This window comes from Chamaea fasciata, unplaced genomic scaffold, assembly GCF_029207755.1.
Source record: "Chamaea fasciata isolate MVZ Bird 193981 ecotype frontalis unplaced genomic scaffold, bChaFas1.0.hap1 SCAF_1, whole genome shotgun sequence".
In the NCBI taxonomy this organism is placed as follows: Eukaryota; Metazoa; Chordata; class Aves; order Passeriformes; family Sylviidae; genus Chamaea; species Chamaea fasciata.
The window spans coordinates 148,774,708-148,789,584 of record NW_027094086.1 but is presented as its reverse complement, the minus strand read 5'-3'; the positions used below and the strand labels follow the sequence as shown (position 1 = coordinate 148,789,584).

Sequence of the window (14,877 nt, the reverse complement as noted above, 5' to 3'; positions counted from 1 at the left end):
GTGTGTTCTGTGGATGTTTCCAAGAATTTGGCTAGCATGTTGCACAGAAGAGTTTGTCCTCTCAACTTAGCATGTTGCATAGAAGAGTTTGCCCTTTGAACCTGCACTTGTGGATCATGATGTTCTTGGATGTATCTTGAGTCACCTTTTAAAAATACGCCACTTCATCAGCATTATCTGAAACTGCAGTTTTTATTTAGATCCTGAGTCTCACCATTCTTAAGGAAAGTGCTGCATGTTTTAAACCTCTGAAGTCAGCAGATGTTTTTAGGGTTATAAATAATGATCCAGAATGCCTTATGGGCACCCAGTGACACTTGGCTAGCCATTCTTTCTCTTGCACTGATAATCCTTCTTAATGCCTCTCAGACATTCTCTTGATACCTCTGGTGTTACCAGTTATCCGAAAGAATGTTTAATTTTGTTTAACACTGACAATCCTGTCAATCACTGATCCAGTTCAAAGTGCCACATCAGTATGAAACTGGTATTGGCAACAGTAGTACTTTATTAAGGTTGAAATGAAAGAAATGTTCTTATTTAAGCCTTGACACATCAGAATTCTTTTTCAAGTATCTTGAACCTTAGATCACTTTATAAGTTCAGTTAATGCTCTGTTTCCTGACTCTTGAGTCATGCTGCTCTTTCAGGGGAAGGGTACATCTCAAACTTAAGAGTTGACACCCAGTTGAGGTCTGAAGCATCCTGTCCTTCTACTGAGCTTTGAGATATTTTTCCTTATCTCCTTTGTGATATCTGATGAGCGTTGTCTCGATCACAAAACTTTTAAGCCCCTTTGGCCCACCCTCTTGAAGGCCACTTTAGTTCTCCACCTGGGATGTGTGGTCCTTTGGATTAAGCATGAGAATGTGGAGAGCCTGTCCTACCCCCAAGGCTCATGGTTAGACCAGTGACCTGGGATGTGAGGGCTGTGTGTGTCAAGTCCCTCTGTTGTTGGGAGAGTGATGTTTTACACAGACAGATAGTGATAGGACAAAGGGGAGTGGCTGTAAACAAAAAGAGGAGAGATTTAGATTAGGTGTGAGTAAGGAATTCTTTACTGTGAGGGTGGTGAGACACTGGAACATGTTACCCAGAGAAACTGCGGATGCCCCATCCCTGGAGGTGTTCAGGGCTAGGCTCGGTGGGAATTGGAGTAACCTGGGCCAGTGGAAGAGCTGTCCCTGTGCATGGCAGGGCGATCGGAAGTAAATGAGCTTTCAGATCCCTTCCAACCCAAACCATTCGATGACATTGTAGGCAAACTCCAATTTTGTAAGTCTTAACTGCTAAAGTGCCGTGGGAGTTGGATGTCACTTCTTCAAGACCTGAGTGCATCCCCTTCCCACGCCACAATTACAATGGCGTTTGGAAATCCAGCTACTCCTAACTGAGAGCAGGCACATCCATGCCAAATGGATGGACTTTGCACAGGTTTAACTCTTGTAGAACAGAATTACTTTTAAGAATTGTCACCTACGTGCAGGGACTGTTGAGAGGCTGAGTAGTTCAGAAATGCCATTAAATTTCCTACAATATCAGCGGCTGTGGCAGAGCGAAGAGCAGTTCAGGGGAAAGTGCTGCTGATTTAGGTGCTGCTGGTTTCACTGATATTTCCTTCTGGGCTCTGATTATTGGTTGCATTTTGCAGCAGCTTCCACAAGTTGTACTTCTGTTTATTGTGGTTTGAATGCACAGGATGAAGCTTTGAATGCCAACATCACCTATTTAGTATCAACAGCATGTACGTAGTGCTGTCATATGCTAGGTAGAATTGAGTCCCCAGTTCTGTGAGGTTTGGGTTCCAGTCATGCAGCCTGCAAGAAGACTTCTCAGTTTTATTTATTGAATGTAATTGTATTGCACTGTGGATTAATTTTGTTATGCAGCAAAATTACTCATGCATTAAGTGACCCTTCAAGGAGTGGGGAAAAAAGCAGGGAATTCTGTCATGGGCTGTATAATTTCAGCTAGACTGATGGGCTTTTGCTGCCCTAAGCAATATAGCTGTTGAAAGCTATTTAAATGTGCTATGTGCTGTTTCCTTTTCTAAAAATAGATATTCATCTGTATGTAGGTGACAAGTGGAAATGGAAATGAGTAATTTTCTTCCTTTCCTTCAGAATATTGAAGTGATGTGAGGAAAAGAACCAATTTGGCTTGATAGGTGCTTATGTGAGGAATGTCTTCACCTGCTGTCACATTGGTACATGGAAGTGAACTCATGTATTTTTTTATGTTGTCCCTCTGTCTTTAATTTGATTTCTAGCTAAGAATTACCTCAGGGAGGTACATTGAATCAAAACCCTTGAAAAACTGCTCATCTTGAATGAGGAAAGCTGGTAGAAGTTCTGCTCTGCTTGTGCTTTTAATCTCACAAAACAGACTTGAAAACACATACCAGTCTTGGTTTTGGCCCATAGACTGCAGTGTGGGCCAAGAGATGGGATGGAAAGCAGTAACTTAAATTGTGCATCTTTGTTGTTAATATATTGTTGACTCAGATGCGTGATGAAAGTGCTTGTCTAAAATACATTCTCCCCAAGATCCGTCTCTAACAAAGCCCAAGGAAAATCTCATTGCCAATAGCAATAATTATTTCAGGTTTTAATGCTGACACTACAAAATGATCCACCATCTTTGGAAACTGGTGTGCAAGATAAGGAGATGCTGAAGAAATATGGGAAATCATTTAGGAAGATGATTTCATCGTGCCTACAAAAAGACCCTGAAAAAAGGTAAGAATGGATCACACTAAAATAAATAAAACAAGCAAACAAAAGAAACCCCCAAACTCCCAAACATCATGTTCTCTGTTTTTTTGAAGTTGGTATACTCTCTGCCCCTCCAACCTTTCAGTCACAAGGAACACAGCAATCTTGCTGTGTGGCAACAAATTCTCTTGGCTGTCCTTATTTTTATGGATAAATGTCTGGCACTGTGCCTGGTCAGGGCACACATTTTCCAGTTGGGTTAATGAGAGTGCATCCCAGTCCACTGCCGGGGTAGGGCCATTCTCCCTTGGCCACCTCCAGCAGGTGACTTCAGTTCATGTTCCCAGTCAAAACTGCTTTGTGTTTACAAATCAGAAATGACAAGTTGGGCAATATGTGTTTACTTGCAAAACTACATAAATAAACTTTTTAAAATTTGCCAGTGCAGAGAATGCTTTCAGTGTCATTTTGACTTGTTTAGTTATATGTAATATTTGGTTTGGATGGGAAATCAGGAAAAACACTGGCAAATTTTACCAACATGTTTTCATCAATGCAGATTGCTTAAGTGACCTGATGACACTTGCAGCCTTCCTTGAACAGTATCTTGACTACTCAGTGACGTAGGAAATATTACCAAGGGGGTGGTGTGTGTGCTGTGCCTTTTTTAATACCTCTTAAACTGTTTTTTTTTTTCCTCCTCAGTAAGCAGACTTAATTCTGGAAAGGAAAAAGTGCTTTCATAAAATAATAATAATGAAGACATTTTTTAGTTCCCTCTTGTGTCAGATCCAGGAACACAGGCTTCTCACGCACTGTGCAATGAGTCTCTCTCTTCTAACAAGCATTACACTTGAAATGCTTAATGAATCCAGTGGAGTGCTTGATAAAAGTTGATAGCTGGGGTTTTTTTTCCCCAGCATAACATTTTTTCACCTTTCTAAAGCATATCCTATCCTTGCAAGTTAGAATGTGTGCTGATCTGGTTATACATAATCACTCAATTGTGGCACGCCCTCCTCTCTCCTCAGGCACTTCTGACAGCCACTGGCATGGTCCTGACTCTGGAAGCAGGAGGCTGGCATATTGCATGAGAAGAGAATTTAGTGCTTTTTCATTATTTTGGGCTCCCTTGCTCTAAGGTGGATGCCTTTTGTTGTAGTTGTCTGTGATGAAATAAAGCCTGTGGTGAATGGCCTTTCCAAGTCACTGATTAAACTCTGTTACTATTTAAGCACTGTTTGCAGTGTGGAAAATGCTGTAAGCTGCTACTTTTTCATATAGGCTTGACTCTTTAGCAAATTTCTCCTAAACCAACCAAGGGATGTCTCTCACTTTCCAGTATTTATTCTGAAGTCTGACTTAAAGAGGAAAACAGTTCATTCTTGTTCATTTTCTTTAGACCAAGATTGATTATCCCACTTGTGTTTAATAGAACTAATTACACACATTTAATCACGTATCTCTGAAATAACTGTCACTTGCACAGGGTGAGTACTGCACTCCAGTGATGATTCTGTGATTTCCATTTTGAGCAAATTTTTTTTCTGTGATCCCGTTGTTATCTAAGTGTCTCAAGTTCAGCAGCAAAATGGGAGCAAATTCTCCCCACCAGTCCCAAGTTATTCATTGCTTTTGAACAGAATAGGCCTTGTTCAGAATACACTGAGTAATTTAAAAGATTGCTGGTGTAAAATTTACTTGGAATACATTGATTTTAGGGGGATTATACAGGAGAAGCTGATGCCCTCACGAGATGCCAGCAAGCCGCAGCAGCCTGGAAGACCGTTGGGTTGAAAGGGAGCATTTATAATTGTCTTTTCTACATCTGTTTTTATTGACAGACCAACAGCAGCAGAACTCCTAAGACACAAATTTTTCACAAAAGCAAAGGTAAGAAAACACTTCCTAAACTGATTTGTGCAGAGGCTGTGGAAAGGACTTTTCAGAAGCACGATAGGTGTGGGTGACAGCTTTACTGGCAGGAGTGTGGGCTCTTTCACTTGGAGCCAGCAGAGCTGAGTGAGTTGAATGGGTCATTGTGAAGGAGCAGAATAAAATCCCCCTTCTGTATCTCCTGTGTATGCTGTTGTTAACAGAAATTATCTAGGAATTCTTGAGCATTTAAATGTCTTTGAGTGCCTTTTGGGTTTGTTCTTCCTTTGTAATGGTGCCATGCTGGCTGCCTGTCCAACCATAAAGGTCTCTGCTGCAGCGAGTGTAACTTAGATTTTAGTCAACTCTATAATCAATCTGCGTGCAAGGGATTGAATGGGAGCCACTGTGCAAGAGCTACCTAAAGATATTTCACCCTGTGTTGCCTTATGGAAAGTGAAGATCCTGTGATACAAAACAGTGGGAAACTCCCATTTCTAGCCTTGGAGTGAACTGGCAGCAGGCATTATGTAATTACTGCCTGGAGATTAGTGCATATGCAACGTGCGAGGTCTTACTGCGGGAGACAGACAGCAGTAACAACAGGGCAGGATTTGCATTTCCATGGGCATGGGGAATGTATTCTGTTTGCTTATTTTTTTTTTGTGATCAAAGTGCACAGGAATTATAGCAGAATACAGATTAAACTGTCAAAAAGAGACTGCATACTTGGCATAGCACAGCAGCATCATTGATTAATCAGAGTAGTTTTCAACTCCCAGATTAAGATGCTTAAATACAATTGGCCACACCAGGTATCTGTACAGGAGCTGGATGCCCTGTTAAAGCTGACAGAAATCTTAAAAGGTGCAACCCAGGGGGAGTTGCACTCCTCTTCATGAGGAGAAGCACAGGGGCAAGTGCTGATCTCTTTGGCGAGCAGTGACAGAACCTGAGGGAATGGCCTGAAGCTGTGTCAGGGGATATTTAGTTTGGATATTAGGGAAAGGTACTTCCCCCCGAGGGTGGTGGGCACTGAACAGGTTCCTCAGGAAATGGTCATGGCCTCAAGGCTGCCAGAGCTCCAGGAGCATTTGGACAACACTCTCAGATGGGATTGTTGGGATGTCCTGTGCAGGGCCAGGAGTTGGACTCTATCCTTGTGGGTCCTTTCTGACTCAGGATGTTGTGATTTGATAATTCTATGAACCAGGGAAGTCTGGAGGGTGATCCAGTTGATGAAATTCAGATGTTTGCTTTAGGGCAGGTTTAATTGATGTCTGGGCTCTTGACAGTATTAACTGGGGTTCCACTGTGCATAGTGGGATTTTAGGCAGCTGATTAGTCTGCATCTGTATGCTGGATGCACATATGTTGGTGTCCAAAGTGACAAGATGGTTTACACATTGCTGACCTTTCTCCATTTGGTTCTGCAAGTTCTGGTTCATGTTACACTTCATTGTGTGTTAAATCTCCTTCGTGCTTTCATGAAGCTGCTGGAGACACATTAGCATGGGTAGTGATAGAAAATTAACATTATTGTAAATGAGGCAATGCTTAACCCAGCATCTGAAATGCAAACGTGTGCTAGTTCACACTTGGGGTTAAATTACTGTCACACATCAAGTTCCAGCTGCCAAACTGACAGCTGGAGCTTGAGGGCTGAAGAGTGCAGCTTCTATGCATCTATATTGAGTCATATATTTAAATACCATCTAGGTTATGTAAAAGTATGGTTTGATAATGCTGGGAGCCACTTATCAGGAATGACAGTGTGTGTCTTGAGACACTCCGTCCTGGGGGAGTTCTGGGAGCTCTGCATGGGCTGGGACAGCAGAGCTTTCCAATTGCTCTGGTGTGGAATACCCAGCCAAATGCCAGGGTGTCAGCCTGGACTGCTCTGCTTCCCCTGCTGCCACAAGTTTGGCCCCACAGTTCAACAGTGAGAAAATTTTATTCTCAGGAGCCCACATTGGCCAGTCTGGAGCAGCCTGCTGAGGAGGAAATTTAATACAATAAAGCATCACAGCAGTTCCTCAATATTGTCTGTTGTGATTATTGCATTTGTTTCCTCTCTAAACATAAACACTGTACATTTTTTCAGCCGCTTTAAATCTTGCTACCCCAATTTCTGTTTACTCCAGCACTGAGGGATTCCTGCATCCCAACCTGTCTGACATCTGAGGTTTGCCTTTGACAGTTGGACAGGCATAAATTTAGAAATAAGATAAAGAAAAGGGGTTGGATGCAGGTGGTGTAGTATCTGCAGGTGGAAGAATGCCAAATGCCTCAGCAGGGTACCAGATACTGCAGTATAATATGGATATTTCCAAATAAATCAGAATAATATCCAGCTCCTCAGTTGTTAATTCCATGTCACTTTGCATAAGGAGAGTGCCACTGTTAACTGTAAAGGTATTTAGGATGAAGCATCACATACTGCAGCCCAAAGCAGGGGAGTGGTTAATATCCTTGGGGGAATAGGGATGAAACATGTAAACCAGTTTCTGCTAGAAACAGCTTAACGGTTACTTTATCAGAGACAGTGGAGGCATCAAAGGACATTTTCAGCAATGCAAATGTTTGGTATTTTTTTCTTTGCAGAATAAAGAGTTTTTACAAGAGAAGATGTTGCAGAGAGCACCAACAATTACTGAAAGATCCAAAAAGGTACTGAAAACCTCCTGGGTGGGCTCTTGCTGTTACAATTGTACTATTTTTTGTGCTTGTATTCACATTTTTAATGACAACTATTGCAGTACAGCTTTTTCTAGGTAGAGCTATTCATTTCAGTAAAGTAATCAGACAGCATGGCAGGTGATGGAACCTGAAGATGTTCTGGTGCTATTTCTTCTAAAATCAACTTGTAGAAACTGTTTGCTTGGGATGTAAGTTCTCTATCCTTGTGCTGAGCAGGTCCGAAGGGTCCCAGGCTCCAGTGGGCGTCTTCATAAGACCGAAGATGGTGGCTGGGAATGGAGTGATGATGAGCTTGATGAAGAAAGTGAGGAAGGCAGAGCAGCAATTTCACAGCTCAGGGTGGGTCCTCAAACTCCACTGTCTGTTTTGCTTTCCAGTTGTGGTAGGTCCAAAAATATTTGGGGAGCACATGGCCTTAAGCATGATACACAGCAGGCTGTAATCCCTTCCCTCGAGTTGGGAGCTGAAGCACAGAAAGCAGACTGAAGGTTGAAGAAATTGTATTGATCTTTTCTGTCATTGTGGTGGGGCACAGCTGGTCTCATTCAGGGATGTTCAGCATAATTGGAAATGTTAATTCAGACAGCCTGCTCCCAGCTCAGCATGCTAATTCACTGCAGCTAGGGTATTCCCTTTAAGGGTGCTGACTGCTTGAGATGTTTTCTTCTGGAAGTGTCAGGAGAGGTTTTATCCTACTGCCCTCTCCAGGATGGAGCTGAAATCAATAGGTCCTCTTCTTATGGCAGATTCTTGAAACATGCAAGGCCTGGTTCTGCCCCCCCAGTTATACTGTAATCAATTAATCCTGCCAGAAAACCTCACAGCATCCCTCAAGTCACAGGAGTGATTTGTCTTGTGCTTGAAAATCCTCAAGAAAACACCAATTTCCCCTCTCCCAACATATGTACAAACCCTCTAACAACTCAGAGGAGTAATGCATAATGATCAGCTGAAAGATTACAATGAATTTTCAGGTTGTCTTCCCCCAGCAGTCACCTGTGTGTGTTTTGACTGTAATGGTTTCCTGGTCCCTTTTCACTACAGCAGGTGGCTGGAAGTGGACTCTGTGTTTTAATCATCCTGTAATTGAATTAGTGAGACAGTGAGGGATATTTAGAGGAAGCTTTTCAGTATGAAAGGGAAAAAAGCAGCATTGTTTTGAAGCATTTATCCCTTTACAGCTTCTTTCTTTTCTCTTTCATTAGTCTGGCTTCTGTTGCTGTTGTGAATAGACACTTAAATATTAAATGCAAGATTTTGCATCTTTTCAGCATCTTTTGAAATGCTTGGGTTTTTAAAAGCCACTTGATACAGTAAATGCATTATTTGTGACAGCAACTCTTGTGACTTCTTAAAGAGCTTATTGTGTCTAGCTTTGTATAATACATGATCAAGGAAAATCTCTTGGTACCAGGTGGCTACTGCTGAAATTCTGAGATGCTTTATAAGCTGAATTCTTCTGAATTCCTTTTGTAGGCTAGAATACGATCAAATTTTAGGAGGCAATATTGTACAAGACCCCAGTTCTGTTCCAGAGATTATTTAGAACTTGTTGTATCTTGTCTCAAAGCTCAGGGTACCATGACTTAACACTGTTTACTGTGTTTTGAACAGTACTTACTTGTTTCATTCCTCTTAGGCAGGAAAAAGCAGATTGACACACGTGTTTACAAGCTCCTTTTCAAGGCAGTTTTTTCTTGACGCTTTGATATATTTTCCTTGTACTGCTGCCTGTCCTGATCACTCTCATCTGGGCTGTTCTTGGCCTTTACTTGTAGGTCTCCCATTCAGCAAACCTTTAGGATGGATGTTGGAGTAGTAGGTCTTAATTAAGTTACCTCCCTGTAGATGTGTATTACCATTTTGGAGGCACTCCATGTGTACCACAGCACTCTGGGGTACCTGTGTGTTTCAGGATATCAGGAAGGGCACTGTGGCACCTCAGACCTCACTACATTTCTGCATGGGTACTTGGATTTGATTCCTTTTCAAGCAGTCCTAAGACTTGTATCCAAACTGCCATTTCTTTGCCATGAATACGGTGGTGTTACTGAGGATTAGTGTTTATCCTGTGTTTTTGGTTGTATTTCAAACACTTGGTATAAATTCTACCTGTCTGTAAATCCCTCTGCAATTTTAACCAAGCTGTTGGATAGAATAACTTGTGCTAACTAGGTGGCACCTTTTTTTCCTGCCCATTGCAGTGGGGGTGGAGTAGAGGATTTTTAAAGGTCCTTTCCAGCCCAAAACATTATGTTGCTCTGTGATTCCATCTGTACCTGCATTTTACTGCTGTCAGTCAGAAAGTAAAAGGAGGCCCTTTGTATTGACTTAATGTGCCAAAATACTGAAGTATTAACCTGCATAAAATCTACATAACTGAAAAATGTTGGTATTTTTTACTTGTTTCCACTTTACAGAAAAAATAGGGTGAATTTAGTATGTGCAAACATGCATTTTACAAGTCTCTTCCTAGGGCTGCAGCTGAAAGCAGGCAAATACTTATTTTACTCAGAGCCAGAAATATCTCTTCAATTCACTCAATATGGTGACTTGCTGGGTCAACATTACCTTTTGGGTATAAAGACCTTCTGAACTTTCTCTCTGCATTTAAAACTTTGAATTCAAATTAAAGCAGTTGTGCTCTGTGAGATTTTAAATTGTGCACCTTCTGTTACCCAATAAATCTGTGCAGTGATGAGTTGTGTGGTCACATTTCACTGCTTACTCACATCATCTTTGATTACACAAGCAAAAATTAATTCGAACTAATCCCCAAAGTCATCCTATTTGTGCCTTAGGTAAATGTTTTTTAATGTTTGTCCTGTTTCCTTTCTGTCCGTGTGTTTCATAAAATCACAGAATTGCTAAGGTTGGAAAAGACCTTCAGGATTGTTGAGTCCAACTGATAGCCCAGAACCACTGTGTTCACCACGAAACCCTGTTCCCAAGTGCCACCTCTTTGTTTTCTGACCACCTCCAGAGACGGTGACTCTACCACTTCCCTGGTACCCTTTCAGTGAAGAAATCTTTCCTAATATCCAATCTAAACCTCCCCTGGTGCCTTCTTTTCCTTTGTTACCTAGGAAAAGAGCCTGATCCCTACCTGGCTGTCCCCTCCTGTCAGGGAGTTGTGGAGAGTGAGGTCTCCCCTGAGCCTCCTTTCCTCCAGGCTGAGCCCCCCAGGCTCCCTCAGCTGCTCCTGGTGCTCCAGAGTCATTCCCAGCTCCATTGCCCTTCTCTGGACTTGCTCCAGCCCCTCAATGTCCTTCTGGTAGTGAGGGGCCCAAAACTGAACACAGCACTCAAGGTGCCTCATCAGTGCTGAGTACAAAACACAATCCCTGCCCTGGTCCTGCTGGCCACACTATTCCTCATACAGGCCAGGTGCCATTGGCCTTCCTGGCCACTTGGGCACTTGCTGGCTCATTTTCAGCTGGCCCTCACCACTTCCCTTTGTCATTTATCTGGATCAGTTGTCAGCTGAGGGGCAGGGCCAGTGTTTCCATACTCATCTGTACCGCCACTGATCTTTCAGATAAGTTCCTTTTGTGTAATTCCTTGAGGCATCCAGGTACACTTGGATATGGGCTTTGATCCTGGAAGAACACTGCAGCAGCTGTAGCCTGCAGATGTGGAGCAGGGCTATTTCTCTGGGAGCAATGCCATAGTTTTCATCCCACCTGGTAACTGTCAAGTGAAGGCTGAGCACACTGTGATGAGTTTCAGGCTTTACCTTTCTCGCTGTGTGACTTTTTCCCTGACATTGCCTACACATTGTCATGCTGAGGGAACTGTTCCTTCTCCCCCTGTCCAAAGGCCTTTTTGAAACTTGCTGTTCTGGGAGTAAACTTTTCTCACAAGAATCCTCTGAGTCATATGTTACAAATTGCTTTGATCTGAAATCATTAATGTAGTGGCCTCTATTAGTGGAGAAACTCTCTCAGAGTAGGGGCATGATGAGCCTTAATGTTCTGCTGTCCAGCTTGTAGTATCCAAACAGCAACCTGTTAGACCATTATGGGGAGAAGGAACAGGGTTTTTTTTATTCCCAGCACTGACCAAACCATCCTACCTATCTCCACATAATAACTGGACTTGCTGGAAGTCAAAGTTGCAGGCTCTCTTAATTGCAGGGCTTTCCAGGAGTACTTGGCAATTCCTTCTTGCTCATGTGAAGCAGCTAGTGCAGTGTTACCTTTGTTTTACTGATAAGCAAAAGTTGGGCCTGTTGCTTTGCCTGCACTCTCCCAATTTGCTCCACTGGTCTCTTTGTTCCACTGCTGAGTGTCCACCCACCTGTCAGTTCTCTGCTTTCTCCCACAAAGAGCATAGCAGAATGCAGGGTCCAAGGGCAGGGAGAGCAGGCCAGGGATTTCCTTCTAAAAAGCGGCACAAGCAAGGCTGATTCCCCCCTCCCACCCTACAAAGGTTCTGTATGTTTTAAGCAAGTTGTTTTGGAAACTACCTCCCTAAGTAAGTGAAGGAATCTGTTTTCTAGCAGAATTCTGCCAGGCAGATCTGTGTGTGTCTTTTTCTGCCAGACTTGAGTAGCTTAAAATGGATTTTCCCATCTTGCTGCTTAAGTAATTTGATCCAATCTGAGCGATCTTCGGGAGTCCTGGATTTTGCTAAGGAGTAACAGTGATAGCAACTTAGGGTATTGTGTGCCCCTGTGGAAATGCTGACTGCAGGGTCTGAAATGTGGCTGTGCTTCTGGGTGTCACAACAAATCGTGTGGTGTCCCTTTTATCATGCATCTTAATACACATGCGTAACTTAAAACAATTATGTAGATTTCTCATGTTCAGTATAGTTCTGACAAGTCCTCCTAGTCAGTAAGCTTCACTGTGGTCTAGGCAATGACATCTTTTTCTCTGTTTTTTAGTCTCCCAGAGTGAAAGAACCTGTACAGAATTCCGAGGTAAGTTATATTTGCAAATGGCTTCTTGCAAAGATGACTCCTCATTATTGCTGTTGTTTCAAGGAACATGCTTTATTAGCCTTTGAAAGCAATGTTGTGTGAAGCAGAAGCCAGTATCTAGCTGAGCTCTGTATGAAGAGCTCCCTATAAGAGGAATCCTTGGCTGTATAAAGCCAAGAGCTCTTTTTGATGTTTGTTGTATATCTTTTCAGCTTGCTGTGGCAAAAGTCTGTTTGTTGCAAGGTAATGAACTGGTCACAAGAATAATCTAAGCAAAACAACTCTTCTCATTTCCTCCTTAAGAAAAAACCCCCAAACTACACAACCCCAACAGAACACAGCTTTAGGGTGTCTGGTTTGCATTGTCTGATTCTCTGGTTTGGAACCTGTGCTCAGAACTATGAAAGAATTCTGTAGTAGTGTTTGATAGCAAACATGACTTCAGTTGCAGTTTATCATGTTTCTTCAGTTCTGAACTGTTTCTTACATTAGGAATATTAGTATGTCTCATCTTTCAATGATAGGGACAGCTTATCTGCCAGACACTGCTATGTCTGTCTTTTACCTACCTGTGTTGAAAGGTAAACAGAGCTGTCTCCTAGAAATTTGTCTTGGGTTGGAGTGTCCTGTTCTTCCCACGTTTCCAAGAAGTGTTTATAAAGGGAGATTTTGAGAAAAACGACAGTTCTGGCACTGTAATTTGACATAAATTCTAAATTAAAAAAAAAAAAGCTGAAAACCAGAATCCCTTTGGGATGAATTTTCCCATTGGAAGTCTCCTGTCCAGGTTTCCAGCATTGAAGGTGATTTGTATTTCCTGCAACCTGTCAGAGTAAGCTGCAGGGCACACTGAAGTGCCATCAAGCTGACAGTTCTTTGGCTCCCATGCCAAAGTTGGCTTCTCTGTACTGAATAACAAGAGGTAAAAAAGAGATTAAACTTCCATTTAGCTCTTTTTCCCCACCCTCAAATTAATTTCATATGGGGTTTTTTTTGTTTGGTTTTGTTTTTGCAAGAGACTGAAGTCAAGTCCAATCCTAAATCTTCTCTAGTGTGATTTGAGAAACTCTGAATTCACTTTCCATTGATACCCAAATTACTCTGACATTTGCTTGGTGAAAGGCTTAGTTGTTGATAGTTATCTCACTGCTTTGCTGGGGTTTGTTCTCTGAAAGGAACTACAAGTCAAAGCAGGGCTGCTCTGCTCTGCTTTCATTCCATGGAAGAGGGAGACTGAAGGATAGGGTGCACTCATCCCAGCTGGATACGTCTATGTACATGCAGCCTTGCCACAGAGTGTAATTTTTGTCCAACGTCCGCAGCCATGCTGGTATCTTGGTTTACTGTTGAGTAAAACTTCCAAATGTCAGGACAGAATGGGTCCCTGGACATAAGGACACGTTAAACCCCTGAAGACCAGCTTGGGATCAGCATTAGTGTTCTGGAGGACAGGGAATGCCCTTGGCACTGAACTTCTCTAAGTGATTTATGTGGCAGACAAGCACTTCTGGGAAAGCTGGTGCTTGAATCAGAACTCTTGAGTTCCTTTTCTCACTGAAACTTCTTTTTGCTTGCAGCTGTTTCCATCAGCTGAGCCTCCAGGTCCTTCACTCAATGCTCCAGCACAGGCACCTTCTGAACTACCTCAGGCTGCAGGACAAGCACCTGCACAACCTCCAACTGCTGTACCTCCACCCAGCCAGGCTCCTCCAGCAGCCCCAGCAGCAGCAGCAGCCCCAGCAGCAGCCCAGGTAAGAGCAGCCACCCTTCCTGCCAGCTTTCAGCTCTGCCCTTAGCTGGTCTATTCCAGATGTGCTAGAACAGTCTGAAACAGTGGAATTTTGATGTACTCTTGGCACCATTAAAATAGCTTTAATACTTAAAGCAACCTCCTTCAAATATCTTTTAAAAGGCCAGTATTTAATCCCTGAATTGTATGCAGCAATTGAAACACCAGAAGCAGAGAAGGCTGGAGCAGTGTTGGTGTCAGTGACACTTGGGATATGCAGTAGCAGAATATCTGCCACTAGTGCCCAATACCTTATTTATTGGTATCTTGTCCTAAGCTGGATTTCATGAACTTTTGTCAGTGTGATTTTCTCTATAGCTCTCTGTGTCAATGTGCTCTGTTTTATAGCTCTACGTATGTTCTTCCTCTGTCAGTGTGTTATGCTTTATGGGTCTCCTCTGGTTCTTGTTGCTCACTGGTTACTGTTTTGCAGAGCTCTGGGCTTCTCCATGAACCCTTGTTTGTTTTCACTGACCTGGTGGTTTTCAGCTTCAGCAGAAACCAGGTTGAGATCAGAAGCCCTGAGCTGCATTGCTGGGCCAAAAGCACCTTGGAGTAAAATTCTAGTCTTAAACAAAGGGTTATTTTCTCTTTCTCATGTGAAAAAAACAAGTGATCTAGATGAAAAGCACTTGGGCAAGACTTCTATGCTAAAATTATCAGCCTGGTGTTGTGTCTGTCTTGTTCCTGCAGGTATAAAACCCTTTCCTGAGCATGGGCAGTACAGGTGACTGACCCCTCTCTGTATTATTTGGGGTTTTTTGGTGGAGATTGGATAACAGTTAGCTCTGTACTGGAAATATCACAAGTGCTGTAACAAGTGCAGGGCAACTCCTATATCGTCCCTACTGGAAATCTGTTGCTAACCAATATGG

The 14,877-nt window shown here is 42.6% G+C and overlaps 1 protein-coding gene across 2 annotated transcripts in view; it reads left to right on the top strand.

Annotated features, from left to right (window-relative positions):
• The window catches only part of OXSR1 (oxidative stress responsive kinase 1), an 87,905-nt gene that overhangs the window by 66,629 nt on the left and 6,399 nt on the right, over positions 1-14,877 (top strand). For both annotated transcript variants that reach the window (XM_066201399.1, XM_066201391.1), the window contains 6 exons: positions 2,605-2,738; positions 4,559-4,607; positions 7,194-7,259; positions 7,506-7,628; positions 12,178-12,213; positions 13,791-13,964. In XM_066201399.1, the coding sequence (XP_066057496.1) occupies positions 2,605-2,738; positions 4,559-4,607; positions 7,194-7,259; positions 7,506-7,628; positions 12,178-12,213; positions 13,791-13,964 (582 nt within the window). The remainder of the gene's footprint in view (positions 1-2,604; positions 2,739-4,558; positions 4,608-7,193; positions 7,260-7,505; positions 7,629-12,177; positions 12,214-13,790; positions 13,965-14,877) is intronic.